Below are 18,443 nucleotides of genomic sequence, written 5' to 3' on the forward strand. Positions count from 1 at the left end.
CTGCTGATTTTTGTTTGAGGGCAAAGTAAACCTTTAAAAAATACTTCTGCAAACACTGTGCTGATAAAGTATTAGTTTCCCTAATGCCACATCCATAGAAAAGCAATTTAATTCTCTCTGTGAAGAAGCTATGTAACCTGGAGCCTGACAGGGAAGTTTTAGTGCTCTGGGAAAAACAGTGCCTGGAGGAAAAGGAGTGCAAAGACCTCGAGAACTACAGACATGTGGGGTCAGGGAGCAGAAATAGTCACAACAAACCTCACGTCTCTCAGTTTAATCTCAAATATTAATTTTGGAAGGAGAAGGGTCTAGGGTTAAAAACAATGGAGAAGAGGAACCATCACTAGAAATAACACTGAATCACAAGGCCCCCGTTCTGCCTGCAGCCCCGATCTAAGGTCAGCCTGTGTTAAGAGTAAAATACCACTGTACCACAATGTGAAAGGCTCCTGGCAGTCCCCGACTCATCCTCAAGCAGCAAACTCCATGTTCACTCAAATCAGGACACCAGCCCACCTCATTTTCATTCACTTCCTTCAATAAAACCCCTCATGGGTCTGCCAGACCAGCATGATCCCAGTGCCAACTTTTCAAAGCCGAATTATTTTCAAGAAGCCGGGTGTGAGGGAAATCCAGGAGGGAAGCACAGCTCTTACCGGCCATGACAAATCCCCGTGGCCTCCTATGCATGACCACCCCTCTCTGCAGCTCTTTGCCCAATATTTTCATGTGCAGCTCTGCCCCTGAAAGCCCCCAGAGGATTTTGCTTCCTTCCAGTTACTTGGCATACACAGGGAGACTGACTGTGAAATGCAATTGACTTTTGTTGGAAAGGCAAATGCTCTCCAAACTTTTACATCAATTTACCAAAGAAGCTGTTGAAAAAACAAACCAAGCCTTTGGATGCCAGGAAATACAAGCCTCCTTCTACCCTGGAGTGGCAGGGGTGGCTCTCTCCAGAGAGAATGACAAATGTGGCCACCAAGTTAGTGCTGATCTTTGCTTTCTCCTGACCTTTCTACCCAGCAGCAATGGCTGTGGAAAGGAATCCCTAAAAAAGGTAACCTTTGTAAAGACTTCGCCTCTCTCCACCTCTAGGGCAAAAGCAGCTGTTGCATCCTGCCTGCCTCTTGCAGCTTCCTGCCCTCTCCTCCATTTTCAAGGTGCTCCTGCAATGACAGGTTCCTTGCTCCCATCAACCTTAAAAAACGGGGAGGAAATGCGATCCCTGAATAAAATCGCGTAAGTTCTGTGACAAATCAGGTTTTATGCAAACTCTGTGGGTAGATACCAAGGCCCCTGAATAGGAATGTGAGTGTTCAAAACAGGAATGAGACTGCAGGGCAGTCATTAATTCCTAAATAGCATTCTTTTAAAGACTAACACCAACACAATTCCTTCTCAGAGCAGTATGAATTTTTATTTCCTGCAAATCAGCAGGAGTTTCATACTGTGTGGAAGATCCCAAATAACCTGTTATCAAAACATCCCCTAATATTTCTAACCAAAGTAAAATCCATGTATAAGAAGCTGTCATTTTAGACTGTCTGGATGAGTTCTACAAACAGAAGTACAAACTGATTTCATACTTGTCTGACACCCACTGAAGCCAAAGGAAAATAAAGCCCTAAACTTTTAGAGGCAACACACAGGGTTGGCATTAGGTGATGCTGAAACTAAACCAGGCAGGCAAAAGGAAAGTGGACATGCAAAATATTCCTTTACTTACAGTAAATAAAGAGTTTAACCCCCAGACAATATCCTGCAAAGGAAAAACACAGTTAGTTAGACATGCATTTCAGGAGTTTTGAACATGTTCACAAACTTTATTTTTCTATTAATCCATGAAATAACTGGAAAAAAAAGAGTGATGTTTTACTAATTTAAATCAAAATGTTGAAAAAGCTTTCCCATTTTATGGCCACTAGGTCAGCAAAACCCAAATACTGCATATTCAAATAGAAGATCAGATCTTCCTGTGTGTACAGGAGCCTTATTGCTGTTGCTCCTCCATTCAAGGATAGCAGTGATACCACAGGCTGTGCCACCAACTGAAAACTGCACTGCTTAGGATAAAGGGTGGGTATAAAACTTAATTTAGCAGTCTATTCTTAAAATTAAAAAGGGGTTAAACAAATACTTGAAACTGTCAAAATATCAGAGAAAAGAGAGTGAGGAGCAGTAGGAGTACAGAGAAATACTATTCTTACAAAAGCATATGTCTCAAGTCATTCCACGGCTGAAATGCACCTCTTACAATAAAGATAAAGCCTCAAAGTAAAAAACTTCCTATGCACAGCAAAGGACTTCAATAAATGAGTATATTTGAGCTTGCTTCCTGTTCTGGGCCCTGTGCTGAAAGTGTGGACCACAGAAATCCATATCCCTTAAGGACACTGTCCAATTATGCCCTAATGAACAAGACACGATGTCAGCACTATGCAGCCAACAACCTCTGACGATCCAATTTCCCTTTGATCTTGCACAAAGAACCCACTCAGTTTATCTGCTTTTAAAACATGCATCTGTCCAGCAGGGCTGGCACTGTCAGCGTTTCCAGCATCAGCACCTTCTCAAGTGTGGCAAAGGCAGCAACTTTCAAACGTGCTCATAACCTTCAGTGGCAGCACAGACACATAAACTGCACAAAGGAGATGACCCAGACACTTAATTACAGTTATCTGTAAATTTTAAGTCTCTAGTGTTGAGCAGTCATCCTCATTCCCAAACAATCACACTGCCAGTTCCCTGGCAAGCAGGAGAAAATGAACTGTTTCAAATAATGGATGGAAATCATTGTTTTACACTTTATTTAAGCTTCTGTGCTTGTTCAACTGCTGGCACAGAAGCCAGGCATAGCAGAAGTTAGCAGAGCATGGTATTAAGGAAACCTGCATGAATCCTAGGGATAAATTATTAGTACCATGCAGTGATGTGCCAAAGTCACAGATTAAAGGAAGATTTTAGTGACATGGAGAGCCTGGGGAGTAGCAAAAGGTAGGAAGGTCTCAATTTCCACTTGATTCTCCCACATCCAGCCATCAGAGGCTGCTCAGCAGCTCTGGGCAACCCCTCTGTCCCAGCAGATGCTCTGCCCCCAAAGGTCAGGAGCCCCTCCACTGCTGCCCCCCAAGGCTGTACTGCCCTTCAGAGAAGCAGAGTTGCAGGAAAAAATGACATTTTTCGAAGTTGCCTTCTACCTACAGCATGAGACAGCAGGCTGCAGCTGGAGAATGTGATGCAGAATCACAATACTGAGCATTAAAACCATCCTGAAAAGGTACAAGGTCACATGAGTACTCTGGGGTCCGGCCATTTCACAATCCTGAATGCCAAACCTGCATTCCCAGGGTTACAAACTGTCCACAGCTATTCAAGCACCAGCATGGCTAAAAAGGAACAAGCCAGGAGCAAGTCAGTCACTGAGTGCCTTCTGAAATGCTCAAGAGCTCAGCTTCTCCTTACACGGAGCAGTGCTGAACCCCCTGGTCTTCCAGAACCTCCCCACAGACACCGGCAGAGCTCTCTCCAGACAAAACTCCTGCTCCAATATCTCACACAAGTAAATGCTGCAGCCCAAAGAAGAGATGTGATGCCATATTTTCCCATTACATCATAAATGGCTCCCAAATTCTTATTTGCTGAACCCTGGTTTTAAGGCTTGACTCATCTGGGCTGGTTTTACAGAGTTCTATTAAAAAAAAAAAAAGACACCAAACAAAAAACCCCAACAAAAACCTCTGTGAGGGCACAAGTTGTCAGAATGCTGTACATCTCCACTGCCATTCTAGACACCAAAAAGTATAACAGGATTATTATTATTACTGAATAATTTACCTGTGAAAGTCTTAATACCACTTTTGATGTTTCCATCTATTCAAGTTTTACGATTTGCTGGATTCATTTTATACCCTTGTATGGCTCCATAAAAAATAATGCTAAATTACTACCAGAGGGCAACACTTTTTGTAATGAGCTTGAGGCTAGCCTGGATTTAAATCTTGGATATTGAGAAAGGGAAGTGGGATGGAACAGATGAGCAAAAGTGAAGCAAGTATTTGGTATTTGAAAAACTCAACACCGTTGAACTGCAGAAATAACCACTTTGCATTACCGACTTCAGCAGAGCTGTTGGCTGCATGCAGATAAGCCCTGGCCTGGATGCTTGCTTTGGGTTTTTCTGAGGAACTAAAAGGATGTGCAAGCCACTAAAGATCTTGTCAGATTTAAAGCTCAAAAACTTCTGTTCTCCTTCAGTGTAATAAAGCATCAGGCTTGGCTTCAAATATCTTCTAATCTTGTGGCTTAAATACTCTGAAAACAAAGTTAAGCCTATGTACAGGAATTTTTAAAGGTTATCTTCACAGGTAGGAGCAGGGCAGGTGGCAACCTAAAATGTTAATAGTGCACACCTTGATGGTGCTGCACTTCAGTGAGAACTCACTTGTACAAGATCAGACATCTACACCTGACAAGGTAACACCTGACAAGGCTGTTCCCTTTACAAAGCTGCTTTTTATCCAATTTCTTCTCTGTGCTAAACATCAAAGTTACAGAGGACACGGGCAGCACTGCTGAGGGGCAGCCACAGTGCAAAGCAAAGAGCCCCTATTTTTGTACCAAACCTGTCTTTCGTAGCTGCCCAGGCTGGACCTGCAGCCAGGGCTGCCCAATTCCTTGAGCTGCTTTATCTGGCTCTTGCTCCAGCTGTGCCCAGGCTGCTCCCTCTGTGGTATCCCAGAGGTTTCCCATCAGCTGAGATGTCACCTGTGGGTCAGATGCCTTTGGGAGTCGAAGGCAGGTCTTGGATATGCACGTGGGTTTAATTCACAGCTATTCTGTTAGTTCACAGGAGGCAATGATGGTACTGGAAATCAAGAGCTGGGGTTCCCACGCACAGCAGTACCTGGCAAAATCCTCACTGGGTAAGGGGAACAGGGGAAAACGAGGGAAGCACACTCTGCTCCATGGCACTGTCACCATTCCGGGCTTGAGCATGAGGAATTCAACACAAGCAAGTCAGAAGATCAACAGACTGTTGTAAACAACTCCTTTATAATCTCCCCTTTTCATTCTGAACTACTTTTGTGCTGCATCTGAGTGAAAAGTTACACTAAACCCCTGCCCACAGATTTATTTACAGTGTGCCAAATGAGGAGAAAAAACCTGCTGCTGCAGCAGTGTTTGAAGTTCAAGAGCAGTGACACAAAATCCTCAACGCAGCCTCTCCGGAGGCCAGGGAGTCTCAAAGCTTTGCATTTGTAGGAGGTTCTAACTCAAGTCACTGACCTTGCCCAGTGACAGTTCTCACAGCCACTTCACAAAAGCAAAGCCACTGAAACCATGTCACAGACAAGGGCTTCAGAAAGACAACCACAAGCACTTTCTGAAGAGAGAGCAAACACGGAAATTGCAAATTAAGATTTTCCTTTAACAGGCAAAGTATATTTAACACATTCATTTAAGAAGAGAGCAAACCAGACAAAAGCACCTTACAAACTTCCAATCAAAGAAATTCCTTTAAGAGATCCAAAGAGCATTTCTGAGTTAAACAGACTGACTAAATCAAAGCTCATTCCTAAATCATTTTTTATAAACAGTTTAACCCAGTCAAATGAACAAAAGGAGCAACAGTTATTTATACAAGGACCTGTCTGAAGCAATTTTTTGGGTTTGTTTGAAAAAGGGCTTGAAATGCCACTCCAAAGCTCAGCTTGCTCTAAGCCAGGCCATGCATGGCCATCTCCTGGGGCAGCTCTCTGCTGTCTTGTCTGCCTATGCACCACCTCAAGGTGGTTTTCCTCCTCCATTCACCTTCTTCCACCATCTCTTAAAAACAAGCCCATCTTCTTCCTCTCTTCGCTGCAGCCTAAAAAACCAAGCACACTTCATCCCACCCCACCACATTTATCACTGGTCCTGGGGATCAAACAAAAAAAAAATGTTTTCCTTCCAGAGACGTAGGCACTTTTTAGCTTATGAAAAACTTTTTCCCTCCTAAACTGTCTTCTCCCAAATAAAATCACCTTTTATTTCCCTCTCCTGTTCTTCTCTAATCTTGCAAAATTGAAAAACACTGTTTCCACCTAGAATAAGGTGATTAAGTGAATGTCACCTTTCTTTAGGCACCCACAAAGGCCACCTCAATTGTCATGTGCCTGCACCCCTGCCCACACTTCCCACCCAAACACAACAGCAGCTTCCTACAGGACTTTGGGTAACTGAAAAGGCATAAACTGCTCCAGTTAGCAAACACAAAACAAGGAGGAAGGCTGCAAAACCATTTCTTTTGTACTTAAATAGAGGAGGGGGAAGAAAACAGGACCAATTCCAGCCTGTTCCTCTCCCAGACCAAGCCAGCTGTGAACTGCCAAGTATGCAGGAGCACTCCTCTCAAATCCCTAACTTTGGTCACTGACTCCTTGACATTTGTCCCCGCGGTTACTGCAGGGCAAGTGGACAATCCTGTATAAATTTTTCCCTGGGGGATTCTCTGATAGCTTCTTAATGAACTGCATGTCCGTGATAGGAACACTGCACCCTCTGGAGACCAGCCTGCCCAGTGGATTAAAGCTGACACAAATTGCATATTCAGAAATCAACAATTTGGGGAGAACAAGCATGGTTTAATTACACTTACTGAGGTATCACAGCTCTCCTGACTCACATGCTCATAAATAACAACTACTGCACCTAAACCAAAGATTTGGCTTTGTCAGGGGACATTCAAGAGAGAAAATGAAAATTTTGCAAATCTTTATGAAGCAAAAGCTATTAGAAGACACTGAGCTGTATATTTCCACCAGCCTGGGCAGGTATGGAGGGGAAAGAAATAAATCACTTCTTACAAGACTGATAAAGCCAAGTTATAAAGTGAAAATATAGCACAATATAAACCTGGAGAAAAATTTCCTGAGGCTTATTTTAAGAAAAAACTGAATGTCAGATTTATGCAGAAGATTGTCTTCAGTGGTTTATAGCTTCTCTTTTCAAATACTGTGTCTGAAGCTTTTTTGTCTGGGGCTTATTCAATTTTTAGAGGTAGAGAAGGGAGATAAAAAGACCAACTCCAAAACAAGATTTGAATAAATCAACAGCTGTACAATGTTACCATAACGCTGAAAAAACCAGCCTGAGCAACAAGAATTAATGTAACATAAAACTTACAGGTTTCTTTTTTCCCTTCTGACAGTTATTTTATTGTCTGTTTAAAATACTCCTCTACACTAATTACAGATGATTTTGACAGCAGACCCTCTGTATTCCTTAGGATGATGGATGAAAGTTTTGTACTTTCAAAACTCCTCAGGCTGATGCTCAAACGTTGAGGTAAACTGGGAAAATTAAGTCACGACCCTCTGATTTATTTCTCCAAGAGATTAGTTTGGCATTTGGATGATTTCAAATGAAGTCATTCCACTGCCTGAAGACAACAGCAGACGTAGAGAACCAAATGGGACAAAAAAATGTTGCCATTTAGTATTAAATCACTAATTAATTAAATAAGCAAGGCTCTTAAGGATCAACTCCAAGTAGCAATAGTTTACTGGAAATGAGTCTTAATTCCTTTTAGATCAGGTAATCTAATAGCCCAGACAGATACTTATTAACCTAGTATCTGGAGTTATGGGCGAGAAATTCCTGAAAAAACAGTGGTTTCCTATAGGTGGGCATGAAAAGCTGAATGCAGATCTGTAGTTTAAGACTACCTGGATGTTTTCCACTCCTGCTCCTGTCTCTCCTCACAGCACCAACACGAAAATGACAAAACCCAGCACTTCAAACTATCTCGGTGAAAAACTGAAATGCACATACACCTGGTAAACATAGAAATCCTCCAGAAAATAGCCCAGCTACCTGAGACCAGCTGGATCTCTACCAGAACACAGCTACAAAAAGAAGAGAAAGGACAAATATTCCCTGTGAACATTCATCATACATTTTTACACACTGGTTTTAATGTTGATATGCTCAATCCTCCACAGAGCTGCCCAAATGTGCTTTGATGATTTTTAATGTTCATCAATCAGCCACTGATTTATGAGCCAATTTCCAGTTGTAGTTGGTTAGAGGTAACTGCAGAAGGAGCCTGACTTTTAGAACCAATCAGGCAATCAAAATACAGACCCACTTGTTTTTCAAATCAATCACCTGAGATGTTTTTAAAGCAAAATGAAAACAAGCGTTTAGGATAAAGCTGAGGAATATTAAGGAGGCCTAACTTAGCTAGGCAGGTGATAATCCTGGCAAATACGGTACAGGTTGAGGACTAACAGGAGCTACTAAAAAGTACTTCTGAGTTTGAAATTGAAATTACTGAAAGGTACAAAGCAGAGTAGCAGAGTAACAGCAGCAGTGTTAAGTCATATGAGGTATTTAAAAGCTGGTATTTCCAGTGACATAAATCTGAGAACAGAATGGAATTAAAGCCATCCATTTGCTTTCTACCTGGAAAACTTTCATTTTGACCATCACACCTAAAAACAGGAGAAATGCAAGTTCAGACACTCTGAGCAGGGCCCAAAGTAACTGCAGCAGTCTCCAGCTTTGGGAACAGGCTCTTTCAAAGAGGAAAGTATGCAATAAAATGAGGCAGAACCGAAAAGAATGAAGACTAAAAGATAAATAAGCTCCTGTTGCTAACTAGTGTTTAGCTACAAAGGAGTAAAAGATGACAAAGATCAGCTAGAAAGCACTGCAGCACTGCTCACACAATCCACAGCCTGGAGAACAACTGCTACCAGAAATTATCTAAGGGTTTGGGATTCTGGAGTGTTTCTATGGATAGAAAAGGTGTGATTTAAAAACTGTATATATAGGCAGGTTGGAGGTTAATGTTTTAAACCTGTTTCAGGGTAAAAGCCCAACTCTCTTCAGAATTTGATTTTAAAAAAGCACCTAATGCAGGAATTCAGAAATAGCACATTCTTCAGTGCCTTCACTCACACACAGGCTGCTCTTCACAGTGGTCCATGGAAACGTGTTCCCAAGCACAAAGAAGGGAAAAAAGATAAAGCTCAACACTTGATAACCTGAGGAGAATTCAATCATGGATGAGATGTCCCCAAGTGCAAAAAAATGCTGGAAAACAAAACTACGTTAGGTCTTCTCCCCTTAAGAATCCTCCACACTGTTAAAAATACATTTTATCAGATATTTTTTACAGACAATTTAGCAGATTTTCATTTGTATTTCAGAAAGCTTCTTCATGTTTCTACCCATTTGATACCAAAAAAAAATATTCAAAAGGTCACAGCAGTTTATTTGAGGATTTTTCATGTAAGAGCTCTGCTGCCACCACAAGGATTCAAAAATGAGACACAATCCAAAACTTCAGCCTTCTAAAGGGTTTAAGCACACAAGCTCCATGCATGCAGCTGCATTCAGCATGGTTTATGCATGGGCTTCTCATGTGTATTCTCTATTTGAAAGCCATTTGAATGGCTTTTCCAACGCCCTTGGAACAATTTTTGTGGCAGAGGACACGCCCACTCTCAATTTAATACTTTAGGAGTAGTTCACAAGTAGTGCTTTATTGGGCAGATTTGGGTACTGCTCCTCCAGAAAACCAGACTGACTTCATATTATTGACAAATGAAATATTGACTTTCAAGCCCAAAACAGGCCAAGACTGGATTACTATCCACAGTGCTCCTGTGCAAATTCTCAGTTCCCCCCAGGGTGATGAAAAGCTGTAAAAAGTGAGCTCACAACTGTGGTGCTTTAATGTCAAAAAACCAAATCAAAAAAAAAAATCCAAGGAGGACATCTGATTTGAATTTTTTCTTTTTTAAGTTACACTACTACTTCCTTTTCCTAAATCTTTCATTTCAACAATCACAGAAAAAGTTTCTGTGTTTTGGGTTTCTTGTCCACTTGTACTAAATTTTTCATGGCTGAAGCTTGAAATTTGTAGCCTAAAAACTTTCTCTGACTGAAAATACAGGGACAGGAACAGAACTAGTTAACTTAATTAATCAGAGCCTTGATTTAACCTGAGATGGAAACAGAAACACCAAGGGCAAAACAAAATCACACCAAGTGATGAACAAACAACAGGGAAAGATGAAGAAAATCCACAAAACACCACACTCGTTCTGCTTCCAGAAAGCCACATGCTCACCTCGGAAGAGATTTTACAGATGAAGAAAGTCACAGATCTCACTCATTGTGCCAAAAAGCAAACCAAGTATCAGATAAAGGTCATTTTCAATTTTGTTTTTGAAAGAGACAGACACCTGATGTGCACCCTTTATCCACCTAATGTTGTTAAAGCTCTGGAAGAAACAATTCTGGCAGCATTCCTGGGAACAGCAACAGGAAGATTAATTCCTGCTCAGTGCTCTGCACTGATTTGTCAGGAATATCAATCCCGTGGAAATTTCCAGGGTTATGGATTACTGTTGGTCCTGCTCACAGGATGCTCTTGTGTTTGCTGCCTGGGTGAAAACCAGCACACCTTTCTGAGTGTGGGTTCTGAGTCACCTGCAGTCACACCAACCTACAAAGCCTGTTATCAGAGCAGGATTTGTGCAGCCACAAAAGCCAAAACTACCAATTTCTACAGTCAGCACTGTACTTGTTCCACTACTGCCACCAACACTTGCTGAAAGACAAACACCTCAGCTGTTCTTAGAGCAAACCACATTAGCTGTTTCTTTCCAAGACCATGAAAGGATTTTTAAAGATGTATCTAGTTTGATGTACACATCCAAAAGGAAACAGTACCTTTAATGTTCTTGTTGGGGCCCAGCCAGTGCCATCAATTGAGTGTTCTCTCAATAAACTGGAAAAAAAAGACACACATATTATACAGAGCAACTTCTGGTTAAACTGCCTTTGTCAGAAACCTTCTCAGAAAACATTAGAAAGCAATTGCATGATAAGATCTAATTCTTGCACTATTTATATCCAGGTAATGGAATTTTAAACCCCAGGAGTTGAGATGTCTGCCTAAATTTACCTTCTACACAGTGTCATTACAGAACTCCCCATCTGAGCTCAACCTTTGTCAAAACACCTGAATTATGTTCCTCCAGCAGAGCAAGTGTGACAGGAAACCCTTGTGACAGTCTCAACATTGAACCTTTTTTTTTGTCCCCGATGCATTTTAGAACATGTTAATCTCTGGTGAAGAGACAGCCCTGCAGCATGATCCATCTCTCACCAAAACTGGCACAAACCAATCCAAAAAAGGGTATTTTGGGGAGAGATATCTAATTAGCAAAGTGAGGATCAGCATCCTCTATTCTGTGAAAGAACTTCAGCTTCCTACAGGCAAAGATAAGAAAGTGAAAGAGTTTTAGTCTGTCTGCTCAGGAGGAAAAACTTCCTTATAAAATATAACTTGAATTTTAATATAAACACATATGAATATTAATATATAAAAGACAAAATTTCCTATATGCACACATCCACTATAGACATTTTATATGACCAGCATATTATGGTACATATTAAGTCCAGTGAAGCTGCTGACCTATTTGCAAGTTGAAATCATTGAGCTGTTTAGGCATTTCTGGACCTTTCAGATCCAAGCATCAGGAGTTATGAGAAGGAAATGTATTGGGGATCAGAGCACCATTGAGAAATAAGCTGAAGTCTTGCTCAGAAAAGCAATAATTTGAATGAAGAAGTCTAAAAAACTTCTTCAAACATCATTTCACAATCCCATCTTCCTCTGTAAAGAGTAATCTAAAACTGACAACTCACACAGCAAAGCACAGAAATTCACCAGCAGCAGCAGCTTCTGCTACTGAAATGACAGGGTTGAAGTGAAATAGTCAGAAACCATTAGGTTTTAGCAATTTCCAGGGTGACATGTATTACGTAATTTTTAAATTATAGTAGATGACTAGACCATACAGGCTATGTAGTTATTTAATGAACATGACAAGCTTTTATCCAAGGAAATTCAGTCCTTGTTCAGTGTGGACAGAGATCCTAGAACAGCATGATCACCCTGGACAAGCCCATTCCACACCTTAACTGTGCTGTTAATCTCGTTTCTGTGCCTTTAAAAGGATAAAATGTGCCATTACCACTTGTGCAGCATTAAAAATAACAACTTGTGGCTGCAGTTTGTGTCCATCTGACAAAAGTAAGAGCAGAATAAGCTTGCTTTTGGTCTGTTTCTTATCAAACTGTGTGGCAACACTTCCATTTGCCTCTCCATACACCTCACTGTGAAATTCCAAGTGAGTGGGAAGTGAACGCACAAAATAAAATCATAAAAATATTCAGTGACAGAGCACCTGAGCATCAGCTAAGCCTCACGAACAGCCTTGCAGCTTCCCAAGAGCTCTCCTGGAACCTCTCCAGCTGGGGACACCACAGCCAGGACTTGAGACACTTGCACCTCTCACAGCACTCCGGCAGGAGAGCAGGGAAGACAGAAGTGTCCCTTGGCTTAATATTCCTCATTTGCTGATAGAATTTGTTTTTAGAGCAGCACCCTCTTTCTTCTACTGATTGGGAATGATCATTAAGCCCCTAATCAGAACCTCTGCCCAGATCGAAGGAGACCTCCCAGATTATTTCAAAACTCTCTATCTGGCAGACTTCAAAAGCACTGTTTTTGAACCTATAGTAACCAAACCAGCTACTGATGTGACCAGTCAGCTGCTCAGCTTTTATTTCAACAAATATCTTCTCATTCTCTGAGTAATTCCTGCATGGAAGAAAGCTTTGAGGAATTTCTTCTTGTTAAATACACACATCCTAAAGAGATCTTTCAAAAGCATCCACTCAAGTGGGAACTGCATGATTTCAGTAAGTGTAAAAACTTCTGAAACTCCAGCTGACCCAATCTGCAGCTTAAGTGACTAAAATTTACTGTAAGAGGAAGATCAGTCCTGGAGAAACTTCCATTTTTTCTATCTACATATGCAGTGGAGACAATATCCAGTATGGGCCAGACCTAATTAATATGAGTCATTAATAACATGGTCCAGAGTAACTGCAGATCATGCAGCACAGAGAAACACCACTTTCCCTGCCCAGAATTGTTACACTTGACCACAAGTTTAACCATTTAGAATGTTTTAATCCAGGGATGATTATCAAACCAACACATCCCACAGCGTAAGGTACACTGATGAAGATGCTTCTTCTGCTTTTAAAAATAACTGGAGCTATTTTAATGTAAAGACTCTTGTGTAAGTTGATTGCAGGTACTATATATAGAATGCATTCTCTAACAGGCATAAAGCAATTAAGTTATTTTAGTTTTTCCATCTAATGCCAGATATTTCCAAGGTTTGACGTGTTAAGGTATCTGACAATCCAAGCTGTTTCAGCACGGATGCTGCAAAAATGACTTCACTTCATTAGAATTATGATGCTCCAAACACAACTTTCATCTTTTATAATTAAAAACATTTAAAGAGATGAAAAAGTTGTGCCTGCCCCATCTCTGGAAGTGTCCAAGGCCAGGCTGGATGGGGCTTGGAGCAACTTGGTTTAGTGGAAGGTGTCCCTGCCCAAGGCAGGGGGTGGAACGGGATGAGCTTTAAGGTCCCTTCCAACCCAAACCACTCTGGGATTTTATGAATGTGAGGCTTTATTGAACCTCAGAAGATGCTGTGCTATAGCTGGAACTTCAGCTTTGGTTTGGTGGCTGGTATTTGTTGTTCCCTGGTTCAGACAGCTCACTTGTTCATTCCTTTACCTGCACTCAGAGCATCTAAGCTTTCTTAAGGCTGATGAGCCTGACCTGCCCATGAAGAGCAATAAAAAACTTCATTTTCACCAGCACCTTCAACACAACACTACAATGATTTTTCAATCTAGAGGAAAGATTCAGCTTCTCTTTAAGCAGTGATTTGCTACACACGGTGACAACCATGCTAGATTTTCAGAACAGCTTTCAATCTCACTTATGAGCTTTGCTTCTGCTTCATCTGCTTTTTCTTCTGTGTGCCACTAACTTGAAAAATGACAGGCAGGCTTCTCACTTCTGTTTCTGTTTGGTTTCTGGCCAATTTCACCATCAGGTGGCTCAGGATGAAATTGCAAAGTTTCACAAATTTGTTTTGAAGAGGAAACACTTACTATCAAGACAAACCACCCAGCAACAGAAGCCTCTCACTCTGGCAAAGTAAAGCTTTCAGGTTCCGTATCTTGACTTATCTTGACTCCAATCCTGCTTTGTAGTAACTGGCACACGTGTCTTTTCAGTGGATACTAAGTATTATAATAAACAAATGGCAAACAAAGAATAATTACTGTCAAAGTTTAAGGAATGCTTTTTTCCTTCCTTTTTGAAATAGAAAGGATTTTCAAGCAATTAACACACATGGGTATTAAATGGTAAAGACTCAAAGCCCCCCTCAGGGCCTGAGGGCGATTCAGTTATGAGGGAGGGAAGAAAAAAACCCAACTACATTTTGTTTAGTTTGGAGTTTACATTTTTACCCCAAGTAGAACAAAATATTAAATCTGAACCTGAAAAGCCAGGCTCTACACGGTCCCTAAAGCTCAGCATGAATGAGACTCTCAGGTAGATTTTTATGCTCCTAAAAGTTGCATGCAGAATCAGCAGAAAAATATACTGTCACGACAGTTACATACAATATTTTATCAAACAGATAAACCTCCAAGGTTAAAAAAAACCCTACAGAATGCTGTTCCTACCTTAAGCAGATTTCTCCTGTCTCTGTAATGTTCGGGTGCCAGATTCTTGTCAAACATTTTACCTTTGGAGGCTGCCAGGAGAGAAAACAAATTACTGTGTTATCCTTTAAAATAAAAGCCTGTTGTAACTCATAAAACAGAAAAAGGCAAATATATAGTTGATATCCACAGCCTGGGTTTGTACGTTTAGGGCAATGATACATAATCTACAAGAGTCAAACCAGATTTCTCCGCCCTTTAAACTTGTCTCAGTTCTTTATGAAAACTGGGCTTTTCCTTAGAAAAACGTAACTTTTAAGAAAGCCAAGAAAATGTACTCCTTCAGGGGAAAAGAAAACACTCTAAGTCATTCAGTTTCTTCATACTTAACTATTAAGACAATAATTTAAACCAAAAAACTAAGTGCTTTCCACCAAGGCTTGACCAAATCAGGGATTTGTTAAAAATCAGCAGAGGATCCAAAGATAACAACTACACCAAATAAATAATTTCTTTTAAATACAGACCCTCCTGTTAACAATTGGATAGGAATGCACGAGACCTGAATTTGAGACACTAAAATAAAAATCCACAGGCAAGGTCACCAAATTTCCAAATTTCATAGTGGGACTTTGAAATACATATTTTTAAAGTACAGTCTCCTTTGCTCTAGTTTTGTGAAGTAAATAAAGAGTGGGACATAAAAATTTCAGTATCTTAGCAACAGCACGTTGTTCCATCCCTGCTCTCCCCATTAGGATTCACAGCTTTCAATCAGGCAGATTATTTCTGATAGGAAATGTCCTGGAATCCATCAGTACCTTGCAGAACTTCAATTAAATCACAGATTATAGATGTGGAGCCATCTCCCTCCACTTTTTCCAATGAAGTCTTCAGTCAAGAGGCAAAGCAGCTTAAAGAGCTGTATTTGCATGGCAGCATCATGTGTTTTGTCTCATCATTTTGTCCTCAACTTTCCAATTACCTTTTCAAGAAATTTTTAAAATTAAGACTCCTTGGAAAAGGTGAGAAAATATGCATGGCACTGAGATACCAAAAACGTACCTAAAAGAGATGTTTTAGAAGAAAAAACACTGATCACCACAACAAATCTGGGATTGATAATGCAGATTTTGCCTTTCCTCTACTTCATGTCTGTGCAATAACTCAAGGGACATCAGTCATGACATTACTGAAAATTAAGTGGCTCACAGAAAACAGTCTTAAACTTTTTGACCTCCAAAACCTCTCAGAAGTTTTCTAACAGCACAGCTTTTCATTAGCTACACTTACATATTGTTTTGAAAGATGATGTCTAGTCCTCAAGCAAGGGAAAGCAGCTTTATTTCATGCCATTAAATCAAGATAAAAGAGTAAATTTCTACCATATGCACCTTCAAACAGGGAATGTATTACTGAGTCAAAAAAAAAGCTTTATAGAAACTCTTTTTTAAAAATCCCCAAATCCTCACAGTGAATTAAGTGGTGTCTCATTTTTTATGCTGTGGAAACAAAAGAATTCCTTTATCCTTTCAAAGTGATCTTCATTGCTAGAACTTAGAAAAACCCACTCCTGACAGTAAGACAAAGGTTTTCTCTTTCTCTCTCCTTTTCCTGTTAGACAGACAGGACAACTGCAGCACTACCATAAAATTTATCTTCAGGCAAAACTTCTCCTTCGAGCCTGCTCCAAGTCATTTTTGAACCCTCCCCAGACCAAGAAATCCACGTGAGATTTCCTCAGGATGATGTTTCATTGAACACCTGTGACACTCTGCACAGCAAAGCTCCCCAAATCCATTTATTTCCTTGCTCAAACTCTTCCCTCCCCTCAGGGATCCAATCAGCTGGGGGGCACAGCAGTGACTGCATTCACTTCCTTCTCCATTTCCAAGCAGCCACTTCTCTTCTGGGATCCCTCATTTAAAATTAATAGTTTCAATTCTTGATAAATTTGCACTCTAAAAAGACAGTGTACCAACAGATCTTGTATTTTTTTGTTAAATTATGAATTATTTCTATATTTAATTAGATAAGTATCCTGCAGCTCTTCACTAGTGAAGAACTTTACCTAGAGAAGGAGGTGGCTCCTAAGAGAAATCTGGAATCAATGTTACTTGAAATGTTTTCTCTAGACACTAGCTAGTCCCAAAGCATTCTGCTAAACCACCCTGCAACTGCAACTCTAGCTCCTTCCTTTACAGTTTTTGCAAAACATAATTCCCCCAGGAGGCCTTAATGGGGATACAAATTCAAGCAGGTGAACTACAGTCCAGCCCTGAGATATTTCTTGCCACTTTCCACCACCAGTTTCTGAAGAACTTCTTGAGATGGGCTGAAACTAAACACTAAACAGAGATAAGCACAGAGTGGTTTGGCTGCAGGCCACAATACAAAATCTTCCATATTTTTTCCTCTTTATTTATTCATTTTATGCTGCTCCACTATGTCCCAATTCCACATATCCACTCCTTGTCCCTGTGTAGAGGTGTGATATCCCAATCTTTCCCATGGGCTGAGAGCCCTGGCAGGTCTGCAGAGCTCTCCTGAAAACAGGCAGCACTTGTTTCGATCTCATTTTGCCTGGCAGGAAACAAACCACAGCCTCAGCATCATTACCCCAACACTGGCGAGCACACACTTGCATTAATAACCTGATCACAATCTAACATTCAACCTCCTGCATTTTTCCCTAAATTGCACAAATACAAACTTTTTTTTTTGTGTTGGATGAGAGGTGCTCAAATTTAAAAGTATTTAATTAACAGATTTTTCTGCAAGTGCTGAGCAGGGAACTGTAACACATCAGAGGCTTTTTAATTATGGGAACTGAGGATCAAAAAACTGAGATCAAAACTGAACTTCAGCTCTCCTGTTAACACACAGCAAACACTTCCCTGCAGCAGTGTTGTTCAGGTGAACAAATGGAATACAAGAATTGAAGGAAATGAAATGAGTACACAAAAATTAGTAAGGGTGATCTCTGTTATAGTATGAAATTCTTGGTAAAGTTAAGGGGAACTTAAAACATCCCACAAGCAAACCCACACAACTGCAAACACCACCTAGTTGTGACTGCAACTACTACATATACATAATGCTGGATTTAGGCTCAGCACAGCCGAACAGGAGCCAAAGAGCTTCCCTAAAACTCTTCTCTAGGATCCTCCCCTATGCATTCTTCAGCCTCTCTGAAAGAACCCTGAACTATCAACACCGAAAGTAAGACAACAAAGCAGAAGAAGGAAGGGAGGGGGGGGAATTACAAAACTATCAACCTTTTCCTTTTGGTTCACTTCTTTCATTCTTAGGTATGTAATTTTTTTAATGAGAATAATCATTAAATGCAGGTCTCATGAATAATTAACGGCATAGAGCAGAACCTCAGCCAGAAGGGAGGACACTCAGCTCTGACTCATCTGCACTTCCAAGAGCTTCGGCCAGACAGTTGCAGAGATTTATTTTATTAGGAGACAGAAGATCCTTTCTTAGTCTCAGTGCCAAGTTCCCCCTGAAGTCCTCTTACCTGCAAAGAAAATCTAAAACGACAACTATTAGACTAATGTCAAATACTCACCACCATATTGTAGGCATCAGGAACTTCAGTTTCAAACTGAAACTTTCCCCCTTGGTAATAGCCCTCATCTAGAAAACAAAAACCAGAAAAATAGTCAACTAAAACAAAAACACAAAGATTAAAACAACAGCACAGGGTTCTCATCAAATACTTAAGCTGGTTGCACCACCAACTGCCACCTAATCCAAGGAGTGTGTGAGCAGCATCTTCCCACACTCCCAACATTTTACAGTGGAAATTTGAAGTCAGAAGA

At 40.6% G+C, this 18,443-nt stretch overlaps 1 protein-coding gene across 2 annotated transcripts in view; it reads right to left on the minus strand.

Annotated features, from left to right (window-relative positions):
- The window catches only part of UBE2F (ubiquitin conjugating enzyme E2 F (putative)), a 56,637-nt gene that overhangs the window by 21,859 nt on the left and 16,335 nt on the right, over positions 1-18,443 (minus strand). Inside the window, exons 5-8 of one of the 2 annotated variants that reach the window (XM_008643571.2) lie at positions 18,191-18,258; positions 14,635-14,705; positions 10,729-10,786; positions 1,730-1,762 (exon numbers count right to left, since the gene is read on the minus strand). In XM_008643571.2, coding sequence (XP_008641793.1) covers positions 1,730-1,762; positions 10,729-10,786; positions 14,635-14,705; positions 18,191-18,258 — 230 coding nt within the window. The remainder of the gene's footprint in view (positions 1-1,729; positions 1,763-10,728; positions 10,787-14,634; positions 14,706-18,190; positions 18,259-18,443) is intronic. The other variant, XM_017747126.1, reaches the window with a different exon arrangement.

Source organism: Corvus brachyrhynchos, unplaced genomic scaffold, assembly GCF_000691975.1.
Source record: "Corvus brachyrhynchos isolate BGI_N302 unplaced genomic scaffold, ASM69197v1 scaffold671, whole genome shotgun sequence".
Lineage (NCBI taxonomy): Eukaryota > Metazoa > Chordata > Aves > Passeriformes > Corvidae > Corvus > Corvus brachyrhynchos.